The sequence below is a fragment of the Chenopodium quinoa genome, unplaced genomic scaffold (assembly GCF_001683475.1).
Source record: "Chenopodium quinoa cultivar QQ74 unplaced genomic scaffold, ASM168347v1, whole genome shotgun sequence".
NCBI classification, from domain to species: Eukaryota; Viridiplantae; Streptophyta; class Magnoliopsida; order Caryophyllales; family Amaranthaceae; genus Chenopodium; species Chenopodium quinoa.
The window spans coordinates 2,764,523-2,789,426 of record NW_018742418.1 but is presented as its reverse complement, the minus strand read 5'-3'; the positions used below and the strand labels follow the sequence as shown (position 1 = coordinate 2,789,426).

Below are 24,904 nucleotides of genomic sequence, written 5' to 3'. Positions count from 1 at the left end.
ACAATTTATTAATCTAAGGCCTGCCTTCCGTTTCTTCAAAAAAAAAAAAAAAAAGTTGTTTTTTTTTTTTGGCGGTAAGGAGAAGGATCGTGACCAGATTTTAACCCTTACGATTTTCTAGTCCAATATATACTAATTAGGCACTTGAAACTTGAAAGTGATGGAAAAGGGTTAAGGATTCTAACCCCCAAGTAACAAAGATGAAAGAATTGCCAAGCCAGTTTTCTTTCCATTAACCTTTCATCTTCTCAATATTATTACAAGGGGAAATGAATATTACAATATCCATCTAGTAAATCAGCATGATTTGCATGCAAAACGAATCAAGAGTATATGATGTTAGTTTGTACAGTATATTGAAGGTAAATGAATCACGATGATTGGATATTCACTCATTTCAACTATCTCCTTACTTCGTACTTCCTCCGTTTTTTTTAAAATGCAATACTACCCATAAATGGAAATGTCATATTAAATGCAACACACTTTACATGGTAAGGTTTTTTTTATGTGAATTTCCAATTTTATCCTTCTATTCTTTTGAGCTTCTGGGCAAAGCAGAGCAGAGCAGATCAGATTTCAGCAACATTATTAACAAGTGCATACCATTGATTTAGGTGGATGAAAACATAAATAGATGTGTACCATCTTTAACATATGTTAATAGTAGAAAGATAAACGACAATAGTTTAACATCTTCAAATTATTACAACCACATATCAAAATAGGAACATAATTAGATAAGAGCTTAACATCATGTTGAATTAACCATCTACTTCCATATAATCTTCATTTTCATCATCTTCATTATCGCTTTGATCTTCATTGTCATCACCTTCATTGTCGCTTTCCGATCGATTAACCCTCCAAATTTGGCGTGCTATACGATGTCGTACTTTGGCCACACTATCTTTGCGCCATTGTGCAAACATAGTTGAATCTGCTACTCCTATATTTGCATCATGTTAAATGATTGGTATGCCAAGCGTATGCATCCAAATAAAATAATATTTTGATATTATTATTAAATATGAAGTATTATTATTCCCTCAGGAAAAAATATTATGTGTTATTTTTATGATCAATATATATTTAGAAATTCCTTCAAAAAAAAATATATTTAGTAATTGTTATAAATTATTATTAATTAATATTATTATAAATATTAATAACTTTTATTGTGAATTATTAATAATAACTTTTATTATTATTAATTATTATTTGCTTTGGTTTTACAGCCCCTGGTGTGTAAAATCAGAGAAACTTTTGATATATGTCTTCAGGCTTGGTATTTGGATGACGGTAATGTTATTGGTGACACATTGGTGGTGGGGAAGGTTCTGCAGTTGATTATGGAGGAAGGACCTCGTTTTGGATTACATCTTAACGTGGATAAAACTGAAGTTTTCTGGCCTTTAGAAGACCCTCGAAGCAGGCTTGTGGGTGTCTTTCCACCTAATATTGCTCGACCCTTGCGTGGTGTTAAGTTGCTTGGTGGTCTTGCTAGTTCCGATTCCGGAGGTGAGCTTGTGATGCAGAGGGTGACCAAGACCATTGCGCCTATGGATAGGGTTACTAAGCTTGATGATCCTCAGTGCGAGCTGTTGTTGCTTAGAGCTTGTATCGGAGTTTCTAAGCTCTACTTTACATTGCGTACTTGTCCTTCTAGTACTTTTGAGACGGCTCAGCGCACATTCGATAAGGCTCTTAGATCTTCCTTGGAGCGTATTGTTACTGCTTTGGGTTTGGCGATTGGCAGTGGAGGCTTGCCACCTTGCCTTTTGCGTATGGCAGGCTTGGTGTTTATTCCGCAGGTGATGTTCGTCATTATGCTTTTCTTGCTTCCCGATTACATTCTGCTGGGTTGCAGACAAGCCTTCTACGGCATGTTGGCATTGTTGGCCTTAGTCGAGCCTTTGAGGATACGTTGAGCTTGTTTAATAGAACGGTGGAATTTGACATTATGTGTAATCCTAGTGAGGTCGCTGCCTCTAAACTCAAGAAGAAATTGGCAGATATATATTTCACAAAGGTTACCACTTCTGCAGAATCCGCCTTTTCTTTGTCTCCTCGGCAATCGACATTATGGAAATCGCAGCAGGGAGATCACTCCTCTTCTTGGCTTCGGGCGGTGCCTATTTCTGGGTTGGGTCAAACGATGAGCGCAAAGACCTATCGATGTGTGTTGTGCTACCGGATGGGTGTTCCATTGTTCTCTATCTCGGCGCCGTGCTCTGCTTGTTCTCGGGTTTTTACTTGGGACTTTTTCGGTGATCACGCGGTGTCGTGTGCTGGTATTGTGGGTATTAAACATCGGCATAATGTTGTCCGGGATACCCTTGTTGATATTTGCTACAGATCTGGGATTTCAGCAAGAAAGGAGGTTAACATAGGGTTGTCCGGAGGAAATGATGGGGCCCTCAGACCTGCAGATGTGTTACTTTATCCTTGGGATCATGGTCACGATATATGTGTGGACTTAACAAGGTCTTCTCCTTTGACACAGACAGTGCTATCTGACTTTGTTCCTGGACGGGTTGTGGCTGATGCGGCTCATCGAAAGCAGGTGAAGTATGAACACTACAAGAAATAGGCTTATTTCCGACGGACTTCTTCCGACGGGCAAGATAATTTGTCGGCAATTCCGACAGAATATAAATCCGTCGGAAATTTCCGACGGATTTTCTACGGAATTAAAATCCGTTGGAAAATATGGGCTTTCCGACGGAATTTTCCGGCGGAATTAAAATCTGTCGGAACTTTCCGACGGAATTTTCCGTCGGAATATTAATTTTCCGGCGGAATCAAAATCCGTCGGAATTTTCTGACGGAATATTCCCTCAGAAAATTAATATTCCGACGGAATATTTCGTCGGAATTTATTTAAATAATAAAAAAATAAAAACCCTAAACCCACCCCCATCTCTCCGCCTCTCTTCTCCTTTTTTTTTCTTTCTTACAGCAACCCACCTCTCTTCTTCTATTTCTCTCTCCTCTCATTCTCCTTCTCCTCTCATTCTCCTTCTCTCCTCTTCTTCCTCATTCCTTTCTCCTTCTCCTCTTTCTCCTTCTCCTCTTTCTATTCATCAACATCAACCATCGCAACAATAACAACCGGAACAATAACCGCAACAACAACAACCGGAACAACAACAACCGCAACAGCCACCGCCGCTCAACAACAACAACCACCGCCGCTCAACAACACCTACAAGGTCGGAAATATATGTAGATCTAGGTTTATTTTTTAGAAATTTATGATTATAATGATTTTTATGATGAAATTGTAATATAAGTTTTTAAATTTTGTAATTTAAGTTTGTAATTTTGCAGTTTTCAGACAATATAATATATAAATTGTTTATTTCGATTTTTGTGGTTTTTGTTCCGATTTGGTGGTCTCGATTTTGTTTGATTGGTTTTTGTGGTTTCGATTATTTGGTTTTTTTTTCGGTTTTATTTAAGTTTTTGGTTTTGATTTTGTGGTTTTTGTGGGTTGTGGGGGTGGAGATATGGTGGTTGTGGGGGTGGCGAGGTGGAGATAGGGTGGGTGTGGGTGGTGTAAGGTTCGTGGTGTGTGGGTTATTTGGTGGATCTGGGCAGGGTGGTCTGGGCAGGGTAGGGTGGGGTGGTCTGGGTGGTGGGTCTGGGTCAGGGTGGGTGGATCTGGGCAGGGTAGGGTTGGGTGGTCTGGGTGGTGGGTCTGGGCAGGGTGGCGTGGGGTGTTCTGGGCAGGGTGGTCTGGGCAGGGTAGGGTGGCGTGGGGTATTCTGGGCAGGGTGGTCTAGGCAGGGTAGGGTGGTTGGGGTGGTGGTGGGTCTTTTTTTTTTTTTTATTGTTATTTCCGTCGGAATTTCCGTCCGAAGTTTCCGGCGGATTTGTATTCCGCCAGAAATTTCCGACGGACTTTCCGGTGGCCGGAACTGTCCTTCCTACGAGAAAATTCCGTCGGAATTCCGTCGGAAAACACTGTGCCGACGGAATTTCCGACGGAAACAACCATTTTTCCGACAAAAGGTCTTCCGACAACACGTTCCGACGGAATTCCGTCGGAAACAGTGTTTTCTGACGGAATTCACGGTGTTTCCGACGGAATTTTTCCGCCGGAAATGGCCTGTTTTCTAGTAGTGGAATCTAGTTGTCGGCTGATTGGATATGGCTTCATACCCTTCTCCTTTTCTTCGCTTGGGGAATTAGAGAAGGAGGTTGTTGCGTTGCTGAAGCGGGTTCAGAGGTTCTCGGCGATGCAAGACATTGGGGCTCGTGCTGCAGCTCATATCTTCACTAGGGTAAGCTATGCAATAGCTAGAGGAGTGGGGGCCCAGACAGTATCTCGGCTTCCCACTAATTTATTGCAAGTTGTATGACTTTATATGTTGTTGTTATTATTATTATTATTATTATTATTATTATTATTATTATTAAATATTAATTATAAATTATTATTATTATTATTATTATTATTATTATTATTATTATTATTATTATTGTTATAAGATATAATTAATTATTATTTTTAATCTAGAGCAGAACAAAGCAGAGCAACTCTAAATAACAGGACCTTAGTTAAACAACATTTCATATCTATTAACTATTACTAAAACAAAACATTGCTAACATCATCTCTCCTCAAAACTGTATACGTGTCGCTTTCTTATGAAATTTTTTCCCGCCTAAAACCATTGATGATGTCATTTTTTTTATAACTTTTTTTTTTGAAAGGATTTTTTTTCTTTTGTTTGATACTTCGTAAACAAGCTAATTAAGTTCTTTCAACAACTTTAATCTAGAAAACCGAAATATAGTGAATTGAAAAGCAATTGTATTCCTTTCTTTTGATTTAAAGTTCTATCATTCCCTCTTCTCAATTTCTTAACACTAATATTCAAACGTCCAGAAATTTTTTAAAATATTCAAACTGTATTTCTTTTAAAAAATCTTCTTCCAATGAATTTATGACAAAATTGAAAAGATTAATTGTATATACGAGTTCTATATTATAATTTTTTTTTAGGAAAATACAAGAATAATCCAACCTTCCCTCCATTCTCCCAAAACAATCCCACCTTTAGATTATAACCTTTGCTACTCATTTTCTCCTAACAAGCCTATGTGACCGGTTACTTTAAGATCAGGTAAGTTTTTTGTTTATTATTTATTTTTCACTTTTATTCTCTCCTCCTCCTATCTCCTTACTGGCATCAATGGATGGCACTCATGGCAGCCACAACCATAACAATGGCTTCCCCTCTTTATCCTCCTCCTCCCTCTCTTCAATGCCTTTCTACCTTCAAACACAACCACCCATCTTCTTCTTCACTCGACCCCACAATCACAATCAATCCCCTTTCCAACTTTTCCTCCGACCACCTGCAACCCACCCCCGTCGCTTCCCTATTTGGCCTGAAACCACCTTTAAACCCCAACTAATTGCAATACTAATGATATTAATGAAACCCAAACCCCTACAATTTGAATTTTTTATATGAATTGAAAGTGAAAAATCCTAATTTGATTTATGATTTTCTGGTTTTGTTTTAGAATTCTTTGTTGATTTTTTTTTTTTTATTGATGTGATTAATGTTGGATTAAGATATTGGATTTTTTTTTCTTATTTGAACAAAGTGGGTGATTGTTTGCTGGATCAGTTTCATTATTGTTGTTTGTGTTAATTGGGAAGTTGATGTTAGTGATTTGATGTTGGTTTGTGGTTGTGGGTTGGTGGTGCAAGGAAGCGGGGTATGGGATTTGCCGATTTGGTGAGGTGGTGTGGGTGAGGTGCTGCTGACTTTGGTGTTTGGTGGCGGTGGGTCATGGTCGTGGTTAGGGTGGGCTTTTTTCCTATCTGGGTGGTGGAAGTAGGGTGTGCTGGATGGTGTTAATGGTGACCATGGAAGTGGCGGTGGTGGATGGGGTTTACGGTGGCCATGAAAGGGAAGAGAGATAGGAGGAGAAAGAAGAAAACATTTGTTTTTGTTAATTAATAGAATTAAAAGATTAAAATAAAAAAATTAGCTAACAATGAAGTGACGCGTGGATTGGCAACTGGTTGTATGGGTAGGGTGACCTGCTAGGATTGTTATGAGAAAATGGGTAGCAAAGATTGGATTATTCAAGAATAATCCAAAGGTGGGATTGTTTTGGGAGAATGGAGAAAAGGTTGGATTATTCTTGTTAAATTTTTCCTTTTTTTTATTTTTATTGAAACTTAACCTTTTTTTTAGGGTGTTGTTAAACGTCGTTCGCATTTTACTAGGTGACGTTCACATTTTTTACATGAATTTCCTAAATTGCCCTCCGTATATAAATACTCGATAAAGTAAGTTAGGGCTTTACGAGTCATTTCCCATCTCACAAAATCACTCTTTGACACTTTCTCTCTCTAAAACCTTCCAAAAAATCAGAAATTTTGAAAAAAAAAAAAAATCAGAAATTTTTTTTTTTAAAAAAAAACCAAAATAGTTGAAGGCTACTCAAACACAAGCAAATCTTGCAATCAAACGTTGAATCCGACAATGGCAGACCGACGGAGAATTAGGCTGACGTTTGGTGGTCGTGGTGGCGGCGTTAGCGGCGGCGAGCCGGTGAGTTTTTTTTTTTTTTTTTAAATTTTTGAATTTTGAAAAAAAAAATTCTGGACAAGGGGACTTCCGCCCAGAAATTCCGGAAGTCCAAGGGAACTTCCGGAAATTTCAGGCAGAAGTGGGGTTTCCGCCTGAAATTTCCGGAAGTTCCCCTGGACTTCCGGATTTTCTGGGCGGAAGTCCAGTTTCCAGGTTTTTTTTATTTTTCTGTTATTCCCCTCTTTTTTTTTTCTGTTTTTCCCTTTTTTTTTTTGGTTTTTGTGTTTTTCTGTTTTTCCACCTTTTTTTTGTTTTATGTTTTTCCTTTGTTTTTTAATTTTTGTTTTTCTTTTTTTTTTGTCCTCGATTTTGTTGATTTGGTGCATGTTTTAATTTGAAAATATTTGTGTCCTTCATTTTTTTTTTTTTTGAAGTAATTTGTGTCCTTCATTTGTGGCATTAAAATAATTTTTTTCTTGATTTAGTTTTGCAATAGTTATTGATATGTAATTTTTGTTGATTTAGTTTTACAATAATTATAGTTTAGCATTAAAGTAAGTTTGTTGTTGCTATGTATTGTTATTGTTATGTAAATTTGGTTTGGTTTGTATTGGTTTTTGCTGCTGTTGTTGTTATGTATTATGGTTGTTTACTTAAATTGTTGTTATTGTTATTGTAATTGTTTTTTTTATTGGGTTGTCGATGTTGCGTTTAAATTTTGGCAGTTTTGTGGTTAATTATAGTTTTGTTTTGGTCTGTTATTGTGTTGAAATTATTTGTAGTGTGTTAGTGTGTTGTAATTGTTAGTAGTGTATTAGTATTGTAAGAATAATATTATTGTTATTATTTGTAATGCTGTTATTATTGTTTATTTGATTTGATTTATTATAGTTTTGATTTGATTTTTTTAACTATGAATTATTATTGAAATATGATTCTGTACTTATTTTTTTAATGCAGATTGAGGGTTCTGGTCCTCGTCATGCAAGATCAAGACGTTTGAATGCGTCTGTTAGGAGGGAGTTAGGTGGTGCAGGACCTTCACATGCACCGTTTCAGCATGAGCAGCAGTATGGGACTGCTGGTGCTTGGTCGGGGGAGCACCAGTCACAGGGGAGCGCCCCCATGTATTCGTCTACTGGAGTGCCTTCATCAGATGAGGATGAGGATGAAGATCGAGGAAGTCAATCTGCTGGAGATGCACAGTACGACCCTCAGGATTACCGTATTGTGTATAGGGGTGACCATGGGAGATATGTTAGCAGTAGTGAACCAGGTCAAGCTTCTACCAGCTCGTCAGAGTCATGGGTGGTGCAGGAGCCGATGCCAGGTGGGCCTGAGGATGGTACCGTTATTCCGAGTTTTGGGGGTCACGTGTCTGCCTACATATGGGGTGGGCAGGAGCGAAACGTGCTGCGGTGTTTGAGAAGGACACAGTTGTGTTCTGAATTGGGTAACTGGCGCGCTCGTCTTCCGCCGGAGCACCTGGAACCGATTGATGGCACTGGTCTATCTCATTTACCCGGGATCATGTTCCGGCGATTTGACTGGCCCTTAATTTCTGCTTTTGTTGAGAGATGGCAGCCAGACACGAACACGTTTCACATGCCTTTTGGGGAGATCACGATCATGCTGCATGATGTGTATCATATTCTAGGGCTTCGTGTCGACGGTTCCATGGTTTCCACTACTCCTAGCACGGACGTTTTACGGGACGCGTGTTCGGTTACCTTGGATATGACTGAGGAAGAGCTGAATGAGAAGTGCGGTACCAAAACCGTATGGCAGGGTAGTGGGGTCCTGACTGAGAGGATAGTGGAGTCGACCTTGGAGGCGCAGAGGCCCTTCAGTTTCCATTACAGGGCGTACCTGTGGTTAGTACTCGGCGGTTGTTTGTTTTTGGACAAGAGTGGAAACCGTACTCATCCTTCCTTCCTCAACGAGCTGTTTGTTGAGGATGTTCAGATTAGTGAGTACTCCTGGGGTTCTGCTGTGCTAGCATACATGTACCGGCAATTGGGTACAGCATCACGAAGAGATGCTGATTCTATCGCTGGCTGCCTTACGCTTCTGCAGGCGTGGATCTACGAGTACTTTCCGTGTTTCCGGCCTCAGCAGGGGACCTTGACCAGAGAGCTTGCTATTCCTCGTGCGTCCGCCTGGGATGTTGGATCGGGGTGCCCTAACAAGAGCATGGAGCGCCTTCTCGCTTTTCGGGCTAGGTTGGATCATTTGACTGACAATGAAGTTAACTGGCTACCGTACGGAGTTGATCCAGCACAACGCGTGCCTGCTACTCTTTTCATTGCCTGCATCCAGTATCGTAGCATCATTGAGCCATACATGCCTGATCGAGTGGTTCGGCAACTTGGATACGTCCAGGGCATTCCACCAGCCATTATCAGGCCTGAGAAGGCTAAGAGACCGACGAACTTGAAGATGTATCGGGTTGACTTTCCGCCAGAGATGACATCTGTGATGTGGACTCGGTTTGTCCCTGGTATGTCTTTTAGTGTCGTGGTAGGTGCCCTCAGCAGACTTGGTGGTGGTGCTCATACAGTCGGTCCTGGTTACATGCAGTGGCTGTACCGATTTTCTCATCCACGTGTTTCTCCAGTTGCGTCATCACATGAGAGTCGCACACTGCCAGAGAGAACTAACACTGATTACGTAAGTAGTTGTATTTTTTGGTATAATTTAATAAGTTGCTATTTTAATATGTTGTTTATAATATGTTGTTTTTAAAATCCGATTTTTTTAATATGTTGTTTTTAATATGTTGTTTTTTTTAAAAAAAAAACTTGTGATTTATTTAATATGTTGTTTTTTTAATTGAAGTGGATGGGTCGGTCTATGGAGGTCATCAACAGGACCCTGGAGGAGTATCCGAGCCTATCGCGTGATACAAGAGCAATGGCTGAGGCGCTACGAGCTGATTGGAGGGCGATGATGGGGTTGTGAACTTCCTGTTTTTTTTTTTTTTATTTCCCTTGTACGCATTTCGTTTATGTACTATTTATTCATCACGTACTTTAAGTATTGAACAACTGTTTTGGTGGTTTTGTAAATATTTTGTTTAATTAAGTTCAATTCGTTGCAAATTACATAACGACAACTGTTTAACATAAATGAAAGTACAACAACATGTTCACTATCTAATTAAGGCATCCCACATGTTCCTTCTAGCTTCGTAACGCTGATCCCAACCGTCAACACTTGGGTCGTGGTGCTCGGTCCACCAACCTGCAACCGGGGGAAGTGGCGAATCAGGTGCAAGTTCAATACAAATAAAATGTGAGGCCCCAACTGTAGCGATGACAAACTCTCGCTCCGGTGCTGTGACCCCCCTTCTTGCCCGCAACGGCAATATCGTGAGGCATGGGTAGTAGCAAGTTGGTGTTTGGCCTACACCAAGAATAATAACCGCTGCGTTGAACCAAGTCGCAATAGGAAATAAATCTTGTGTTGCAACCATCCAATGACGGGAATCAACCGCCCCACCGTCCCATCGAATACGCTGCACATTGATCTCAAGTCTTCCAAGCCCATAAATCCTCTCATATAGGGCTCCATAACCGAGGACCTCATTCGCTATTGTCTCTCGAGCGTCATACCATCGACCTTGATCACCGAAGAAGAACTCGGCCACACAACGAAACCCACAGTTCCCATCGCCAATGACATCCTTCCATCCTGTGATGTAAGGCAACATCGGCCCTGGAAGCATGTGTCGATAACGGCTTTGGCTAATGTCGTATACATCTCCTGCACAAATGTAGGTTTCAGTTAATAGTTTAGTGAACGCTGATTTATGTGAAAAACACAACACTCAATCGTACCTGTTTGTCGTGCGCCGCGTTCAGTGTGTTGGCGGTTTACATGTTCAAAATAAGAACGATCACGTCTTGTATCATTGTTTCTTGGTCGACCACGAACCCGGTGGTTTACAGCAGGCTCTCTGAGATCGGAATGATCCGGATGCAGCTCCTCTTCAATGATGCGAGACACGTTTCGAAGAACAGCAGGATCACTATCAAACACCTCCTCCATCAGAGAATGAAAATGTGCGGCATCCTCGGTCGAGTCATTGCCAGGCACCGTCCCACCATCTCCAGAACCAATAACCAAGGTCCTCCAAAACGGGTGAATTTGCCTTATGTACAATCCTGTCCCAGCAGCTAGCGAATCATGTATCTGGCATGCACAGGGCAACCCATGGGTCACACGCATTGCACATCCACATCGTTCGTGCACTTGATAACTCAGCTCCCTCATCCTCCTTGTCTCCTCATCGAGAACCTTCAAACAATGCTGAGACACCTTCCCGTTTATACGTGACAGTGGCAACTGTCGGTACTTTTGACCTATCTTCGACCTAGAAGCCTCCAAACCATTACGAATTGCGATGATTTGATTACCAATGTGGCTATGAACTCGAGCCCATACGGTATCTAAAGAACCTGCACATTACAAAGAAAAACCGTTATGATTTGTAACTCAAATTCCTAAAATAAAGTACATACATGAAGTTCAATAATCTTACACCAAACCTGTCGAGGAATCAAACCACATCTTCACGGCCGAATGTTGGCTCTCAACTCTGCAAGTGCTGGGGTTGCCATAATGTAGAACTTGGTTTGTCCAAAATGTCACGAACTTCGTTTTATGACAAAGCCATGTGTTCTCTACATATTGTATCACTGCTGGAAAACTTGCCCACTTATCTTTCATGTTTTCTACAGCGGCCTCATAATCTTCCTCGGTTGCAGCGTCCATGATACGTTTCCATTTTCCGTTTTTGAAAGACGCACCGATTTTCTTGCTTTTGAACATAGCAGTGACCCGAGCCTCCACATCTTTGTTAATGTGCCATCGACAAAGTAAGTGCGAGGTTCCTGGAAACACTTCCCTCAATGCAGCACATAGCCCAAGCTCACGGTCTGTCAAGAAAACCGACGGCTCCTTATTATACCCAATCACGTCTCTCAACCTCTGCAAAACCCATCGATAGCTTGTCGTGCTCTCGTTGCGCATGAACACGTAAGCGACGAGAAAATTCTGATTTGTCGGTGTCACGCTAACTATCTCAAAGAACGGCATCCCGTATCGGTTAGTCTTGTAAGCGGAATCCATACCGATCACATAGGGGTACGTCCGTAGGATGTCTACCATGACTGGATGCGCCATAAAGGCGTGCTGTAAAACGCCTTCATCATCGGACATGACCCAGTAAACATACTGACTCTGTCTCGCCAAATGTAGAAATTGCTGAACAACTCCTCTCCCATCAGACATCTCCTCTCTGAAGTCATTCCGGCAGTTGTAGATGTGTTTGATGTTTGGATGATCATCAGGAAATTGCTCCGCAATAGTCGCCATGATGTTACGCGGTGCAACCTTAGACTTCGTCATGTCACGCACAACCTGCTTCGCATTCGGGCTCAACCCACTAATTTTACGATGACCCTCTGGATACGCAATCATTGGATGGTTGTGGGTCCCAGTTACATCATCTTTCGCCCGGATAAACCAAGTATTGGTGACGAACTCGTAACATATCTTGATGTAGAAAGGACAACCAATGCCCTTGGTTTTGGTGTCCTTCCGAATTGCGTTCTCAAGATCTCTCGGCTTACTCCTGCGTCCCCGGTCACATCTTAAATATCGAACTGGTCGACCATCCCTCTGTTTGTTGAAAGACGATTTCACCAAAATAAATCCCAGATTTATTGCAACAGCATCCGCCCATGTAACTGCATCGTCAAACGTTAGAAAAACCGTGTCTGTCACAAAATGTGCACTGTAATTCACAACGTCACCGTCGTCTTCAACCTCCGAATCCTATCAAAATAACAATACAAACAAATAAAACACGCAAGGATTACTATTTTAAATTTAACAATAATAATAACAATAATAATACAAATAATCATAATAAAAATAAAAATAACAATAATAAAAATAATAATATTAATAATAATAATAATAATAATAATAATAATAATAATAATAATAATAATAACAATAACAATAATAATACTAATGATAATAATAATAATAATAACAATAAAAATACTAATGATAATAACAATAACAATAATAATACTAATAATAATAACAACAATAATTACGTAACATTAACAAATAATAACTAATATAATAATAATAATAACAACAATAGTAATAATAATAGTAGTAATAATATTAATAATAATCATAATCATAATAGAAATTTACAAAATTAACAAAACTAATATTAATAACCATAATAATAATAATAATAATAATAATAATAACAATAATAATAATAATAATAACAATAACAATTACGTAAAAACAAAAAAACAAAAAAAAAGGACATTCGCTTGTTTTTTCCGGAAATCTGGGGGATATCCGCCCAAAATTTCCGGATGTCCCCAATTACATCCGGAAATTTCATCCGGATGTGTACATCCGCCTGAAATTTCCGGATGTTATTGGGAACATTCGGAAATTTTGGGCGGATCTCCCCCAGATTTCCGGAAAAATCAAGCGGATGTCCTATTTACAAAAAAAAAAAATTCCGAAATACTTACAGATTCTTCCGTCGAACCCTCCGGCGTGTGAACGTTGTCGTCGTCCATCGTAAAACATCACTCCGTACACTTTCCTTTTCTGGCCCGGGATTTTTAAATTCCGCGGGATTACCGTACAATGGTGGAACTGAGATTTTTTAATGCTCGGGATTTTTTTAACACAAGTGGTGGGTCGATAATGTTTTTAATGTTGTCGGTAACTAAATTTACCCATGGTGGACCCTTAAATAGATAAAATACCCATAAGGACAAAAATGTCATTTCAATTAAAAATGTGAACGTCACCCAGTAATTTGCGAACGACGAATAACAGTTCAGTTTTTTTATTAAAATCGTGCATTGCATAATTTAGTTTTAATTATTCAAACACCACTCTTAAACATTAATTAAACCCAAGCTACTCCACCCCCCCCCCCCCCAAACCATTACCATTGTACTGGTGACTTCACCTCCCCTCTTTCTCTGTCTTCATCCTTTTTTCCCCATAACCACCGTCGACCGAAACCACTATTGTACTACACCCACCGAAATTACCACAACTCCCACTGAAACCACCACCAGTCTCACTGAAAACCGCTGAAACCACCACTACATCCGCCGAAAAACCACCAAAACTACTACAGCTCCCACTGAAACCACCACCATTCCCACCGAAAACCGCGAAAACCACCACTACACACACCGAAAACCACCGAAACCACCACAACTCCCACCAAAACCAGCGAAAACCACCACTCCCGCCCTCTCTCTCTCTCTCAAAATTCAATTCTGGAATTTTCCCCCAAAATTCACCAAGAACCCTAATTTGTTTTCCTTATTTGAGCATTTGAATTCCAAACCTGAGACCTAAATTGTCGTCTTTTTGAAAATGAACAACATATTCATGGATCCAAGTAATGATTCTCCTTAATCAATCAATTTTTTTCCGTATTGGAGCCCTCGTATTTTTGGGTGCTCATGATGGGGTGCTTAAGAAGTGGTGGTTTTGGAAAGTTTTGATGGGAGTGGTGGTGATTTCAGGAAGTTTCGTGAGAGTGGTGGAGGATTTGACTGTTTTTGGTGGGAGTGGTGGTGGTCTCGGGAAGTTTCAGTGGGAGTGATGGGTATTTTGGTGGTTTTCAGTCGGAGTGATGATGGTTTCTGTAGGAGTGGTGGAAGTTTTGGTGGTTTTCGGTGGGGGTGTTGGTGGTTTCCGATGAGGCTGGTGGTGTTTGAGGTGGGGTGGGTTTTCAGTTCACATGATTACATTGCACATTTAACACTTAATCTCTCCTTTAATTAAAATGCTTAAGCTCATGTGGGACCAAACTTTTACCTTCTCTCCACTTTATTAATTTCATTGCAAAAGTGTTTTGCCCTTAAAAGATATACTTCCTCAATTTAAATTTGACACTTTTGTAAATCAAAGAGATCAACTAGTCAATTCTCGAATATTACATAACCATGAACATTTGCGCTTATCAAGACACTGGTACGAAGTCCTCAAATATTAGAAGGAAAGGGTCTATATATATACAGCCTCTTATATCACTTGGAGAGTTGAGGCACATTATACTCCCTCCGTCCCTTAATTATTGCCTCATTGCAAAAATATGAGTCAAACTTAAAAATTTTGACCATGAGTTCTCGTTAATCTATAAGTGATAATATATTCAGGTGAAATTTTGTTAGAATTGTCTCATTGTATAGTTTATTAATATCAAATTTTTATAATTTTTACGCATATAGAAATGGAAATATATACGTTTGAAGATGCGTATTAGAGACTATTAAAAGTCAAATGGGGCAAAAAATAAGGGATTGGGGGAGTATGAAAGAACATGCACTAGTATTTGAGTTGCAACAGCTTTCATGATTGACCTCAATGTCCAAGTGTGAAAAATGAGATATAGCTACCCACAGAAGGGAGCAACTGGGGAGACAAGGGAGGGGGATTTTACATGTCATCTATAAATTCTGGTCAGCGCGATGAAGGCAATGGGCGCCAATTTTCAGCAAGACGCATAGCACGATCACGTGAAGTAACTGATAGTTGTTGCACAATGACATCCTTCACATGAGAGGCACCAGTCTCCCCTGCACGACTAGCAAGTTCCAGATAGACAACAGCTTTTGGCAACTCCCCTTCCTGTCAGAGGGGCACCAACAGAATTTTCAATCCAAATCCTAATAAATCAGACTTTGGCTAGAAATAATGCAACAAGATATAAGACATAGAATTATAGATAGATACTATACAGTGATACACTTGAGAATCATGGTTGGTTGATATGGGAACACACTCATCATCCACCCCTGTGTGTGCGTGTGGGGAGGGAGGGGGGGGGGGGGAGGGGATGGCGGGTTATTGTAGAAAGTGGGTTATAGAGCAGCTAAATGACATGGGCCTGTATCTGAAATTGGCGGCCTAGCCCAGGAACTCATGGATACAAGTCAAAAAAAACCCACAGTTAAACACAAGAGTTATGAGGAGAGATGCTACATACAGAGAAAAGATTAAGTCCATGCTCAAATTGTGCTTTACTATGACCATGATCAGCAGCCCGCTTCATCCATTTCTTTGCTTGTGGATGACTTTTGGCAAACCCTTCGCCAACTGAATAACAGAGTGACACATTGTACATAGCTCGAACATATCCACCCTCTGCAGCCCTGAGGTACCACTTAGCCTGCTCAAAATAAATTCAAGATAAGTCATGCTATGTCTTGTAACTAACAACCTTGAACTGTCTCAGACGTTTTACAAACACAATACTACTCTTAAGGGTAATACCAGTAACACTGAAATAAAATAATAAATCAAAAGGTGAAAAAAAAAAAGTAAAATAAATCCATACAGCTTCTGGTAGATTTCGCTCAATCCCACGCCCATGATGCAAACACAGTGCTAGTTGGTACTGAGCACGTACATGGCCAGCAGAGGCAGATTGCAATAACCACTTGACAGCTTCCTTAGGATTTGCAAAGTCAGCTACACATACACAAGCATGCATATCAATCATTTTGTGTGCAATTCAACATTCAAAAGCAGTTTTGCCCTTTATCCAAACACTTGCACCACTGTATAACATATTCACCATTGTTAAGAGGAATATGAAGTCTAAATAAGATTTCAAAATTTCTCAGCGAACAGGGAAAAAAAAAAAAGAGTTGCTCTCATCCGTTCAAGAAAATTAATTCAACATACCCAAGGATAATGACATGATAATTACTTGCACTACAAATTTACAGTAGCAGAGGACAGAATGTTGACCTATTTGGAGATATGAGACCAAAATTGAATCAAAGAGAAATCTCTATTAGCTAGGTCTCAGCATTTGCAAACAAATAAGAAAGTGCATCTCCAATAAAGCCCTATTCATTTAGTGAATGTAGCTGAGCTAGAAAAATTGAAACTTCAGTGTGCTCAAACCTATACCCCTCTATGGCTTTATCCTAAAAAGACCAAAAAATGCATTAAACCAAGAGTTGCAACTTAAATTATTATCAAGAACATAATGGTGCTTTGACAGTCACTTTCAACCACATAATTCTTGTATGCACACTCAGCCATAAGCTTTGAACTCCAAAGCACCACTCTAGCTTCAGCCTCTGTAATATCTCATCCTCCCATGCATCACTGCAATCTACACATAATAATGGTATTCCAGCTTCGGACCGCACAATCACCCCCAATCCCATGCCACAATCTTCCTACCTGCCGGCACCAACTTCAAACTTTACAAAGCCAAGAAACAGTGGTGACTTCCAGCTCTGGCCCTGAATATTAAAATGCCTATGCTCAACATAGACAACTGTTTATTACCATAGACAACTGTTTGCGATTGGTCACACACCACTTCCACCACCTCCTCGAATATTTAACAGTTATAAGCACCCAAATTACCCTGTCAAGTAGCTAACAGCCACAGCTCAAAGCTCATCTGAACAGATACCCACCCAAACCCAATCTCTTGCTCAACTAGATCATTTTCATTAGCCATACACACGCAACTAACCCTCCATACTTCCCTAACAAAATCAAACTATATAAGTCCATGAACTACTGACTCCTCCATCAAACCACACACACTACTAAACACACGTCTCATGCTTAAAGTTCTCTTGCTAAACCCGAAGACCCGTCCTTTGTAAGAAGGGCATCATGACAAGCTAACAAACAAAAGGCTTAATTCTTAGAATTACATTTTAAAAAACTAAATCTTGCTTCTCCTTATCTTAATCAAAATACCCACTTGATATTGTCATAACATTGAATTTCACAAAATTAAGAACCTTTCCTCACATTTAACCCCAAATAGGCAAATAGCATTCTTACAATCCTACATTCAATACACATTTGTAAATTTGTACCATGTAAACCCTACACCAAATACATTTCTATATTTTCACCTGTCACAGCTCCACAAACCACTACATTTCACTCCTTTCTTACACTTCCACCATCCTAAGTTAAAAATGTGAAGATCACCTCTTTCAAATGACTTGGGATGGAACCTAGGACCAGAATTCAAATCCTATCCACAGAACTACCTTTCGTGGCTCTCTCTACATCGTAATAAAACTAAATAAGTGAAATCAAAAAATAAATAAAATAACAAAACTGCATAACAAATTCCCCCTTTCTCTCGCAGCTCCAGTTATTAGAGTTATTACCATAGACAGCTGTTTGCAACGGAGCACACACCACCCTTTCGAATATTAAACAGTTACAAGCCCCCAAGATGCCCAATCAAATAGCTAAAAACCACAATGCCAAGCTCCTCTAAACAGATATCCACCCAAACCCAATCTCTTGCCTTCCCTAAATCATGTCCTGAATCTAAACTCATGCAACTGATGCTCTGCACTTTCACTACATTAACTAACCGTCCACACTTCCCTAACAAAATTAAATCCCTAAGTCCATAAACTACCGACTCCTTCATCATACCACACACACTACAATCAAGTCTCATGCTTAGTATTCTCTTGCTCAACCCGAAAACCCCTCCTTTGTAGGGAGAGCATCATGACAGGCTAACACACAAAAAGCTAAATTTCTTAGAATCACATCCAAAAGCCAAATCTTGCTTCTCCTTATCTCAATCAAAATACCCCATGATATTGTTATCAAGAAACATTGAAATTCGCAAAATTAAGAAATTTTCCTCACATTTGACCCCAAAAGCATTCTTACCATCCTACATTCAATACCATCCATGTAAATTTGTACCATTTAAACCATACACAATATGCATTTCTATACTTTCACTTGTCACAACTCTACAAAACCCTACATTTCAATCCTTTATCACACTTTCACCATCCTAATTTAAAAATGTGAGGGTCAACATCATTGTCCACATTATTGCACTTCATGGCTCTCTATACATCGAAATTATCACCTCCTTTAAAAACCTTAATTCTTGAAATCACATCCTAAACTCAAACCTTACTTCTTATTTTTTTCTTAGGCAATGAACCCCACACATTTTTGTTAACTTTAGAAAACATAAATCTTTACAAATCAAGAAACTTTCCTCAAATTTAAATCTGAAATCCACTCTTTTACCATCCTACTTTCAATTACCATGTAACTCCCACATTATAAATGCAGTTCTCTACTTTCACTTGTCACACCTCCACAAAACCACTATTCAATTAAAACAAAACCAATTTAGTTTTTACTACGGAGTACTTTCTTACACATTCACCATCCTAATTTACAAATTATGAAGGTCACCTAGCTCAGTTGTTTAAGAATTTGGTCTTGGGGTGTTGCCAGTCTTACCACTACCTAGGACCAGGTATAAAATCTCGCCTACATCATTACACTGTGCGACTCCATACAACGAAACAAACTTTTAAAAAATGCAAATTAAGAAACTAAAATAACAAAATTAATTCAATTTAGGGAATCACCTTGTAAGTAAGCAATAGCCAAATTACACTGACCAGAAGGATCACCAAGCTCAGCAGCTCTTCTATACAAAGCAATCCCATCTTCTTTTCGGCCCATTTCCCAATAAACCAAACCCGCATCCACCATAGCAAGGCTCGACCCACAGGCCACGCCTTTCAAGAAAGACTCCAACGCCTTCTCCAAGTTGGCCCGAACTCCGGCCCGACCATGTTTAAACCGCTTACCCCACCTCAACAACAACATCGCCTCTCTCAACGGCTTCAACCCGTCGTTCCATGACTTGCAAACCAAAGACGCTGCGTTTAAGTCCCGGTGAGAAAACCCAGATGCTATTTTGTTGAGGAGATCGTAAGGTAGGGATGAGAAGTCGCGGTGGTGATGATCGGACGGTGAGGAGGTGATTCGGGCCTTGATCGGACGGTCGAGAAAGTGGGATTTGGTGAAATGGTGGTTTGCTGAAAATTGTTTGGAGATTGGGTGGTTTTTTGCGAGGGGAAGAGCGGTGAAAGGAGAACCGTCGGATCGAAATGGCCATGTTTTTTGCTTCATTTATGCAGGAATTTCAGAGGATTTCAGGCGTTGGATTTGATGGGGCAGGTGAAATTGGCTGATTGTGTTTGTGAGTGAAGAATACAACTGAAGAAGATGAACAATTTGCAATTTTTTTTTTAAATAAAACAATTTGCATCACTTTGAATACGACAATTTAATTTTGTTGTACTTGTAACTTCTAAGGAGTAATTTTCGGTTTTACCATGAGGTCCATGACAGATTTGTCACATAAGGCTCTGGGCCTTGGTCTAATAATTATCATTTCGGCTGATCCAAAATGCTCACTTTAAATTAGGAACTTTCATAATCTATCGAGAGCAAGCTGAGTATCTAGTCAAAATTTTAAATTTCGGACTCGGGATTAGTTGGGATAGATTCTGAAAATTTGGACCGGGATTGGAATTAGTCCTGATAGATAATAGGTAGACCTGATCAAGTATGGCCCGGCCCGATTTTGGGCGGATTTTGGGCAGAATTTTTCGGCCCGAAATCGGCTGGGAATGCGTTTTTATGCATATTTAGTTGTTTTTTTAGGCTCGACCCGACCATTTTGGGCGGGTTTGGGCACAAAAAATCCGACCCGAGAAGTGGGCAAATTTTTTTAGCTCCGGCCCGGCCCGAAGAATAATCACCTCTAATAATAGGTTTATATTATCTTGTCAATATTTTGTAAAGATATACTTTGTGTAATTAGGGGTGAAAGTAATATGGATTAAAACAGAACCAAACCGAACCGAATTTGTAATTCGGGTTGGATTTTTTTTTTTTAATTCGGTTTGGATTGGATTGGAAAAATAAAAAATATGGATTTTCGGTTTGGATTAGGTTTTAGCCTATTAAAAACCAAAAACCAAATTAGGAACCGAATTTGAGGCCCAAAAATACAAGCCCACTCACCCCTTCACATAAACCCTTTAGGCTTTACGCCTTCGGTATATAAACTAAAAAAAAAACCCTAACTCCTATTCTTATTTTCTCTCTCCTCCTAACAGCCGCTCCTCCACTTCCTTTCTCCTCTCTCACTATTCTCCTCTCTAATCTCACGCATCCTTACTCTCTTCTTTCACTCTATCTCCTCTATTTTTCATTCTCTCTTCTCTATCAATTAACTTTTGAGCTCATCTCCTGCACCGATTTCCTCTCTCTCTCTCTCTCTCTCTCTAAGCTTCGATTTGAACGAATTATTCAACACCAAATAAGTGATTTTCTGTCGACGACTTCGGTCTTCATTAGGTTCGCGAAGTAAGCAATAAGCCAACAAGATCTGAGTTCTTTTTTCATGTAATAAGTAAGTTAAAATTATTGGTGTACAAATTTAATCCTGAATATTTATCAATTTATGTATTTTGTTAATTTTTCTTCAAAATCATTCAATTTGCTTGGTTTTTAATAATTAATATCGCGAACCTAAAAATTAGGCTAAAAAAATTTCGGTTTTCGGATTGGATTCGGCTTGTGTATTAGAAATTCGGTTCGGTTTGGATTGGACCGAATTCTGATTCGTTTTGGATTTGGATTGCAAAATCTAAAACAGAATTATTTCGGTTTGGGCTATAATCCAAACCGAAAACTGAACTTTCACCCCTATGTGTAATTTAGGACTCTCATAATTAGGTTTGTAAATACCTATATATATTGAATGAATGAGAAGCCTCCACTCAAGGAGAATTACACTATTCTACATGGTATCAGCTTGCAATTAGGGTTTCCTCTCTTCTCTCTTGTCTCCATGTCTGACTTGGGAAAGCTGAGTTATTTTTTAAGAATTTCTGTAAGCCGAACGAAGCACTCTATGTTTCTTTGTTAGAGTAAGTATGTAGAGGAAATTATTCATAGGGAAAAGATGGACAGTTGCAAACCGATTGTTACCCCTGTCAACACTAAGTTGAAGCTAGGACCGCATGATGATGAGCCCATGAAGGATCTCTTTCTTTATAGGAGCCTTGCAGGTGCACTTCAATACCTCACTTTTACCAGACCTAACATTGCTTATGCCGTTCAACAGGTTTGTTTATTCATGCATGCTCCTAGGAAACCTCATTTCAACACTCTTAAGCGTATTATCAGATATATCAAAGGCACTTTGGATCGTGGCCTACATTTATACCATTCTGCTCCTACTATACGAGACTTATTTCTTACACAGATGTCGATTGGGGCGGCTGCTCGGACACACGGCGCTCCACTTCAGGGCATTGTGTGTATTTGGGTGATAATCTAGTCTCATGGTCTGCCAAATGACAGGGTACTCTGTCCCAATCCAATGCCGAAGCAGAATATAGAGGTGTCGCTAATGTCGTTGCCGAAATCTGTTGGCTCTGGAATCTTCTTCTCGAGCTACATTGTCCTATCCGACGGGCATCCTTGGTTTATTGTGATAGTATTTTTGCCATTTACTTATCTTACAATCCGATACAACACCAGTGTACAAACACATTGAGATGGACATACATTTTGTACGAGATAAGGTCGCTCTTGGTGAAATCAAGGTCTTACATGTTCTTTCTTCATATCAGTACACAGATATTTTCACAAAAGGTTTACCACGACAACTATTTTTAGACTTTAGACACAGTTTCAACGTTCGACCTCCTCTCGCTTCGACTGCGGGGGTGTGATAGATAATAGGTTTATATTATCTTGTCAATATTCTGTAAAGATATAATTTGTGTAATTTAGGACTCTCATGATTAGGTTTGTAAATGCCTATATATATTGAATGAATGAGAAGCCTCCACACAAGGAGAATTACACTATTCTACAAGTCCAACCGATTCTTAAATGTTTAAACGGAATTTGAAATCGTTGCCGGATTTATATAAAATTGTAAGTTTTTTTTTTTGTTTCATTTCATTTTTAAGCTTCTAATACTTACATTTTTATATGCATTATTCTATTTCATTAATTTTAAGCTTCTAATACATTCAAATAAATACTCCGTACTCCCTCCGTGTTTTAATAAATGTTATATTTTAATATTATATTTATCTCCTTTCATGGTTCCCAGTCTCCCACCCAAACCCAGTACTACTTTTTTTTTTTATTATTATTTCTTTCCTCTCACATTGATTACTTTTCAATAAACTATTAACCCCACTACTTTTTTTTTATTTTTTTTTGAGAGTGAGGTATAGGTCAAGTGGTTAGAGTTCACCTCCCGATTCCAGGAAATCTTGGGATCGATTCTCATCACCCGCCCTTGTGGTTCTTTAAAAAAAAAAAATAATAAATAAAAACAATTTTTTTACAATGTTTTAATACTTCAACTACCCCCACTTACCTCTTATTTTATTTAAGTCAATTAATTTGTCTAAAACTATGTGTCGGTCAAAGTGTAACACTTATTAAAACACGGAGTGAATAATTATATTTGTCGGATAACCAATACCAAACCCGGTCTTAATTTTATTACCTGGAATTGAAACAACTAGACCCAATTTCAGTTGCACAACTGCTAACTTCTAATCATTCCAATTTTCCTACTCAGAATTTTTGCTCGCCCCTAATTAGTAAACTTATTCAAGCACAAACAAAAAGATATTGTCACAAAAGTGGCAATTTTGAAGCAATCCTATTCGTACTATCTACATGAATGTCAATTATCTCAGTTGATTAGAGTATCAATTTGTGTAGCATATGTTAAATCACAGAATTAAATAATATTGGTTAACTAAAAACCTATAGATAAATAAGTAAATATGAGATGGTGAGCCCTAAACAAAAATCTATAAACTTCCATATTTTAATTATATAAAAAAATTCTCATTTGATTTGTTAGAATAATTATATTAATAAAGAATCTTTAAGTGTAACGTGTGGTTGTGGACACATGTTAGAAAATCTCTCCAACAATGTAATTAATACAGTTTTGATCCGTAAGAGTTAAGATGTGAATTAAATACGTTTTATAATAAATTTAGAATTAGGTATTTATAGGACTTCAAAAGGTGTAAACCACATGGTGATGGATCTCCACACGAGCCAAGAGAAAAAGGTAGCCACATGGCGGCAACCTTCTAGCAACAATGCCAATAAGTAAGTCAGTCAATTATATAATGTATTTTGAATTTTTGACAATCATAATTATATGATAAACCGATAAAGTATACAAAGTTACAAACTAAGTACGTAATAATTAAAAGAAAAAGGAGCCTATTAACTTGATATTTTCGGAACAAAACTACATATGTAAACACGAAGTACAATTCATTACCATTCCAACAATTTAAGAACATTTACCAAACAAGAGCCATCCAGGGTGATGGAAGAGGATCCATATCAAAGAAAAGGCAAAATCTGACAAGAATATGAATATCGATGGAAGTAGCTAGCATCGGAATGGGAATAATCAGGTAAATAGTAATGAATTATCTATCACATCCAAACCAGTCATACAAGCCCAGTTCATTTAAATTCCAACCGTTTTTATACACATTTTTACTACCCAAGTAAAGAAGCAAATTCAACCAACATTTAATTTCACTTATCTCATCTATTTTGTGCCAATTTCTGCAGCTTGGTATGGTTGATGGGCTCCACCTCCACCTCCACCGACCCTTATTCTTGATAGAGCTTTGACTATGGTGGGTCCCATTATTCTTCATACTATATTCCATTTTAATACTTGATTAGTCAAGATAGGCCTACAATTTTGAACTCAATTATTTTTGTGGTAATTTCCTACTATTTGTTAGTCCCAATCTACTTGTTAGTTTATGTGACTACTAATCATAATTGAAACATAAATGAAGCATTTAGATGAAAAGCTACTAATTAAAGTTAAGTTGTGTCATCATATTAACAAGTTAATAAAGTGTAAGTGTAGCTTGACTACTCATAGTCATTTATGCATAAAGATAGCATATCCATTTGGGCATTCATGTTCAATTCCATTTTGAGGAAAACATAAATCACAACTAAAAGCTCTTAATAGCTTTAGGGTTTAGACCTAGTTATTGGGTAGCCCAATGATAATAAGGTCAAGATCAGGGTCAGGGTCAGGTTTAAAGGGCCTTTAATGGACAGGGCCCTTATCGGACAGGGTCCATATAGGACCAAATTGTTTGTCCAGTCTAATTGATAAAGAAAATAGGTATTGTAAAAAAAAAATTACATAGATAATTTTGTATTCATATATACTTAATAATGGCTTTGTTCAATATTTATTTTATTTGATGGTTTGTTGGCCCGTCCATTATCGACTCGTTATTGACCTGCGACCTACATTGACCCGACCTGCTATTGGCGTATAAAATATGACTCGACTCGCAATCGACCTGTCCAATAACTAGGTCTAATAGGGTTATAAT

General features: G+C 38.7%; 3 protein-coding genes across 3 annotated transcripts; 1 reads left to right on the top strand and 2 right to left on the bottom strand.

Moving 5' to 3' along the window:
• The first annotated feature begins 4,567 nt into the window (after positions 1-4,567).
• LOC110709270 (protein MAIN-LIKE 1-like) lies at positions 4,568-9,512 on the top strand. Its single transcript, XM_021887486.1, has 2 exons — positions 4,568-6,584; positions 7,524-9,512. The coding sequence occupies exons 1-2, from the start codon at positions 6,516-6,518 to the stop codon at positions 9,306-9,308; spliced, it is 1,854 nt and encodes a 617-aa protein (XP_021743178.1). The 5' UTR covers positions 4,568-6,515; the 3' UTR covers positions 9,309-9,512.
• A 202-nt stretch (positions 9,513-9,714) lies between these two features.
• LOC110713590 (PKS-NRPS hybrid synthetase CHGG_01239-like) lies at positions 9,715-13,186 on the bottom strand. The gene is made up of 4 exons (XM_021892040.1): positions 13,139-13,186; positions 11,114-12,404; positions 10,403-11,023; positions 9,715-10,328 (listed from the first exon to the last, which is right to left on the bottom strand). The coding sequence occupies exons 1-4, from the start codon at positions 13,184-13,186 to the stop codon at positions 9,715-9,717; spliced, it is 2,574 nt and encodes an 857-aa protein (XP_021747732.1).
• Positions 13,187-14,907: 1,721 nt separating this feature from the next.
• Positions 14,908-19,744, bottom strand: LOC110709259 (F-box protein At1g70590-like). The gene is made up of 4 exons (XM_021887477.1): positions 19,043-19,744; positions 15,976-16,109; positions 15,625-15,807; positions 14,908-15,266 (listed from the first exon to the last, which is right to left on the bottom strand). Exons 1-4 carry the CDS (start codon positions 19,590-19,592, stop codon positions 15,099-15,101), a joined length of 1,035 nt encoding a protein of 344 aa, XP_021743169.1. The 5' UTR covers positions 19,593-19,744; the 3' UTR covers positions 14,908-15,098.
• Between the last annotated feature and the right edge of the window lie 5,160 nt (positions 19,745-24,904).